This window comes from Schistocerca americana, chromosome 2 (genome assembly GCF_021461395.2).
Source record: "Schistocerca americana isolate TAMUIC-IGC-003095 chromosome 2, iqSchAmer2.1, whole genome shotgun sequence".
Lineage (NCBI taxonomy): Eukaryota > Metazoa > Arthropoda > Insecta > Orthoptera > Acrididae > Schistocerca > Schistocerca americana.
The window spans coordinates 1,051,532,516-1,051,538,145 of record NC_060120.1 but is presented as its reverse complement, the minus strand read 5'-3'; the positions used below and the strand labels follow the sequence as shown (position 1 = coordinate 1,051,538,145).

Below are 5,630 nucleotides of genomic sequence, written 5' to 3'. Positions count from 1 at the left end.
GGTGGGTCAAAGTTAAGTGGGCCTGGTTGTTTGAGTATGTCGTGTAGGTGTTCAAATGGAAGATGAAGCAGGCAGCAAGAGAGATTTGGTGATGGGGTAAATGGGAACGGTTAGTTTGGGGTTTGTGCGAGAGGGTTTGACTTTGCATTTGGAGGATTAGGTGGGGTAGGATTCATTGTGGGTGTTGCAAGAAGGAGGAGAGGAGCAGCTTTACAGAGGAGGGAGGTGGGACGTTTTTTGCAGTTTTCAGTGAGGTGATCACTGTAGAGGAGACAGTATTGGCAGCAGTAGGATTGAGGAGGGGAACAGGAGGGGTCAGTTGGGTGCTGACAGTTAAAAATCAGGGCTCCCTGAGTGAGGATGTGATCTATGGAGGAGGTGGACTCTGTGAACATGTGCATCAGGAAGTTAGGGCTGGAGTCTTTATAGGTGCTTCGGGCTGAGTGGATATCCAGAGTGGGGTGGGCATTCAATCCGCCAACACCTCTGCCCCTGTGACCACAGGACTGAGCTCTGTGATCACAGTGGTGAGAGTCGGCGGACGATGAGGGCGTTGGAGCCGACTGGGAGAGGAGGAGGTAAGGAAAGATGTGAAAGATGCATGTGAGCCAAAAGATAGAGTCTCTGTGGGGACAAGCTCAGTATTTGGGGATACACTTGCAGATTTCTAGCATGAGGGTACAGATATCGAGTAATTTGCGATTGGGGTTGGAAAGGACGAATGTATGCAAGGCATGGGCTGGGGATGTGGGAGGAGGTTTGGTGTCTATGGGGGGATCAGAAGAAAGAGGGGTGAGTGGTGATTACTTGGAGGGAGGCATGGAGACGAGGTCAGCACTTGGGTGTTTGGTGTTTTTTTGGCAGGGGGGCCTGGGAGAAGGGGTGAGGGACTGTTTGGAGTGGGAGGTGATGGGAGGCAGGCCCTTCATGGAAGGCAGAGGCACTTTGAAGGGAGGATGGGTGGTCTGTGGTGGCTACTGTGGCGCCACAGGCGGTGACATGGGCGGGGGGAAGCAGCAGCGGTTGTAGCAGGGCGAGTGGAAGTGGGGGAAAGTCATCCCAATGGGTGGCAGCGGCGGCAGTGGGGGCAGGAGCATGAGCGGGAGCTGGACGAGGAAGAGTATAGTGGTAGGGATAGAGGCTAGAGGAGGAGATGAAAGGGGAGGAGACTGTGAAGAGGGAAAGTGGAGCACAGGAGGGAATCCTGGAGGACGCACTGCAGGAGGTAATGGCGGGGGTGGGAGAAGGGGAGGTGTAAATGATTGTGGTGATGGGGGTGTCCATGATGGACTGGGCGGCCTATCGGCGATAGGTGTCGCCAAGGCAGGGAGAGAAAATGAAGATGGGGTCAACAAGGAGATGCGGATGGGAGGACAGAACGACGGCGATGGTGGCGAAGATGAGCACCAGTAGCGGGCGGCGACGGACGGATGGACGGCAGCAGATGGCGAAAGTGGAGGGGGACCTTCCAAAGCATCGATTTTGCCCTTGAGGTTAATCCAGGAAGCGAAAATCTTCCGGCTTGGAAGTTGTGGGACCCCAACCCACAGGGTACAGACTGCTAGTTAAAGGTGTTGGCTTTATAGCAAAAATTATCACGGTGACACATGCGCATTGGCGACTGTCACAGAAGCGTCCTCTATCGAAATCCGCTACCTACATATGGAAGGAGCACCCTGGACTTGAACAGCTCGTATCTTCTTGATGTTGTTAATGGTAACGTTTCTTTCTCCTTAGTGCTGTACTAATCTAACGTGGAGAGTAACCATTATCTTTCAGCATCAACTGTAGGTGTTCTAACTCCTTTGTAAGGCTGTCTCCACCAGAAACCACATATACCTCGCTCTATTGTCAAGGATGGTGGCAGCTTGATGCTTGCAGATAGAGGTCTATAGGCGTGGGCAAACGGTAGATGGAGTCTCCTAATGACCCATCCACTTTTCTACTAGCCAAGATGTCCAAAAACGGTAAGCAACTATCTTTCTCTACTTCCACTGTAAATTGGATGTTCTTGTGGATTGAATTGAGATGTTGGAAGAAACATGACAGTTATTCTTCACCTTGGGGCTACACTACAGAACTCCAGCACTACATCATCCTATATAGCAACAGTTCTCCCTATCCACCAATGAGTCCCTTTTTGTGCATATCTTGTCCCAACACAACGTTGATAACTTCATCCTCAGTGAAACGTTTCTCCAACCACATCACAATATCCGTACCTCTCTCTATATCCTTCACCACACTGATAGCCTCTCCCTCTGGTCAGAGGTGGAGTAGAAACTGGCTATCACAGGAACAGTCTTGTTCGGCCACTACCTTAATAATCCCACCAAACATCTTATCCTTAATCTCTTCTTCAAAACTCTGTTTCCATCTACATCTGGCCCAATAATCCCACCCGTTATCTTTTACTCGCCCACGTCGACTGTACCTCCTCCTTATTATTGTTACTGACATCAACATCCATAGTAGATCCCCTGCAGCATGGCGGTGATGACAGTACACTGAATACCTCCAAGGAGACACTGTCCCCCTGCCAAACCACATCCATTCTGAAAGCAACTGGAAGTGACTATCTACCTGTTCCCCTCACCACATGCTACACACTACCCCATCCCCATCCACCCCACACCAATCTCTGTCCAAACGTTGTCCACAACTACTCCCCTGCCAACTAGATTGGAATCCACAAATAAGCAGATAACCTTCCAGCGACATGAAGATATCCCTCACATCACGACTTTCCTGCAACAGACCTTGTCAGATGCTGTCTCCACCTATGTCCCTACTAAATCCATACATCCTCACTTCCCTACCCTCCCACCAAAAGCCATACTCCTTCTCAGTGAATCCTGTCACTTATATTGCTCCTTCCTACAGAATTGTGACCGAGGTACACCCACACAACACCAACAAATACAGAAGCGCATTATAAATTTGTTCAATGCCAAAAAACGCCGGGATTGGAGCTAGACATACACCAGAAGCATTGCTACACTCCCAGTTAAATCTTCCAAGTACTGGAAAGCATTCCACAGGCTGACTGGCAACCATCGCAGTCCTCACTACCCTATCCTTCACAACGACCATCCCTTACGTGACGACCTGTGCAAAGCCAATCACTTTGCATCCTACTTCTCTGACATCTTCTTTATTCCTGATGATCCTTACTTTGAATATTCCTAATTCTGTACTGTCCATGAATGCAAAAATACAACAGTCCCACACATCACTCCCAGCTTCCAGTACTTGAACATCAAGCAGAATTAAACACCCCATCACAGCACAGGACATGCAACAAATCCCCTGGTCACAACCATATTACCTGTTGCCACCTCAAAGAATGCCCTGTATCTTTTCTCATCACCCTTGCAACCCTGTTTACCACCTTCCTCTCCGCAGGCTATTATTCTGACCTATGGGAAAGCTCCGAAATCCTACTTTTCCTCAAATCAAATAAACCCCCACTGATACCTCCTCGTATCACCACATCTGCCTCACCTCAGTATTCAGCAAGATCTCTGAATCCATCCTCTTCTTATGCATCCACTGCCATCAGTAGTGGAGTTAGGCATTTCGTGCACTGCTTGCAATGTTACCAGATTTATCCAAGGTGGCAGATCTAAGGTGGTGGCCATAGATGTGGAAACATCACGCTGACGTCATGGCCGCAAATACATATTTTGGCGCGAAGTAGGGCATTTGGAATACCTCCACTATCCCAATTCCCCCACCCCTCCCCACACTCCTATGACATCACCCGCTCTCACCACCACATCACACCTGGAAATGGAGTGAAATGGTCAGTCTCTGCCCAGTTACTGGAGAGGAAGGTTAGGTTAGTTGTAGCATTATATGAGTATGTCCAATATAGTCGGATCTACTTTGCGTCACGTGAGTCTAGGGGAGTCGAAACAAGTAGTGACCCATGACGTCATATCAACTTGAGATTTTTTTTATACATGTAATTCATTTCTAAATTTTATTGATTATTTGCAGAGAAAAGAATTTAATTATGTACAACATTTAATAGGAAATGAGTTTTAATGAGATAGATATAAATATGTTTTGACATAGCGAATCACCTTGTTGCATTATGTATGATACGTTTTCTCTTTGTAAGAACAAAAAACTTCCGTGTTGCTCGAGTGCGCGATCAAGTAGTCGTCGAGTGCGGAACTTCTGTAATTTTCATGAATGGGCATAGAATTTTTGATTTACAACCCGGAGTTGATTTAAAAATTGTTCTAGGAAACCACGGCCCGACTTTGTTGCAAACAAATCGCGCGCGAATTCTCAAATATCGGCGCGGAGTTTAAGATACGAGGCTGGATATCGGGCGATATCGTCGCGAGTATGATTCAGTTACATTAACCGCAATTTACGGACATTAGCTTGATAATAACTATCAAAGACGTATGAGCGGCATAGTAATCGTCTTGATGCTTAAAGCAAGCGAGAAGCGATTTACTGTCGGGATACGACAAATATTAATCATTGCATAGTCAGCTTGTTGATACGTTGCTCATAAACGAACAGTGATAGAATTACTGAAACGATCTTTTAAGTAACAATGGCCACTACACACACATCAGAAACTAATTACTCTAACTGTGAGTGACTTCTGGATTGGATGAGTTTCTTTTCTTTTTTTTTTTATTTCAGCTAACTGGTATTAATACACTTCTTTCGAGGTTGAAGCTTTATCAATGGTGTCGCCCTCATTCAGTTTAGTAGAACGATAGATAGTACTAAATACGCTTCTATTTATAGTTTTGAAAGAAAAGAGAGCACATACCTGTATTTTCTTTTGAGAAATGTTCATACTTCAGTCATCAGTCTTCTCAAACCACAGGCATGAGTGACGTTCCCTCACAGCGCCACGATATCGTGAACCACCACACACCCGCGCCCCCTTCTCACTACATTTCTGCGTTGAAAACACTGAGATATAGCCGCTGTACGAAGAAGGATGAAAGAAGAGGAAAAATCAGAGACAGAAACGGAGCACAGAGGGAATGGGAGGCCACATTTGGCGCCCAACGAGTCGGACTGAGTACGTTGCAGCGCAAGAGACATCTGGCCGCAACGCCTAACTTCCCACGGACCGTCTGAGTAAGCACTCGCTACTGAAATGCGAGACTCGCAGGTACGAGTAGAGTAGTGAATGTTAACTTGTTATTGAACTCTTTTTGTGTGTGTCGTAACGACGTCAGTAGCACCAGTGTGTTGGGAGATTTAATTTGTGAAAATGCATACTCGAAGAAAAAGAGATTTTAACAAGAGTACGAAAAATATGGACGCAGGGAGTAGTGATAAGGAAACAGAACCTGAGCCTCAGGGTGAGGCGTTTCAGAAATTAAATGGGACAGACATTGCATAGGCTAAGGGAGGAGAACCATGAAATGTCACATGTGAAAGAGGTAGAATCACAAACACCAGATTTGGGTAAAGTGATTTGCATGATACTGAAACAGATAGGGAGACAGGTGCCACAGCTGGTGGCCCAAGTGAAGTAGAGATGTCCACTAGCGTGATAACGGACAGGGACGCCAAGCTATTGGATTTGTTCGTGGCATTAAACACAAATGTGAGTTCACTGAACATAGATATGAGTTCATTGAAAA

General features: G+C 46.7%; 1 protein-coding gene across 1 annotated transcript; it reads left to right on the top strand.

Moving 5' to 3' along the window:
- The first annotated feature begins 1,062 nt into the window (after positions 1–1,062).
- On the top strand, positions 1,063–1,413 carry LOC124594666 (PE-PGRS family protein PE_PGRS47-like). The gene has a single exon (XM_047133036.1). The coding sequence runs from the start codon at positions 1,063–1,065 to the stop codon at positions 1,411–1,413; it is 351 nt and encodes a 116-aa protein (XP_046988992.1).
- Positions 1,414–5,630: the final 4,217 nt, after the last annotated feature.

Excerpts from the sequence above, each read along its gene's own strand:
- LOC124594666 (XM_047133036.1), top strand. The coding sequence starts at position 1,063 with ATGGGTGGCAGCGGCGGCAGTGGGGGCAGGAGCATGAGCGGGAGCTGG.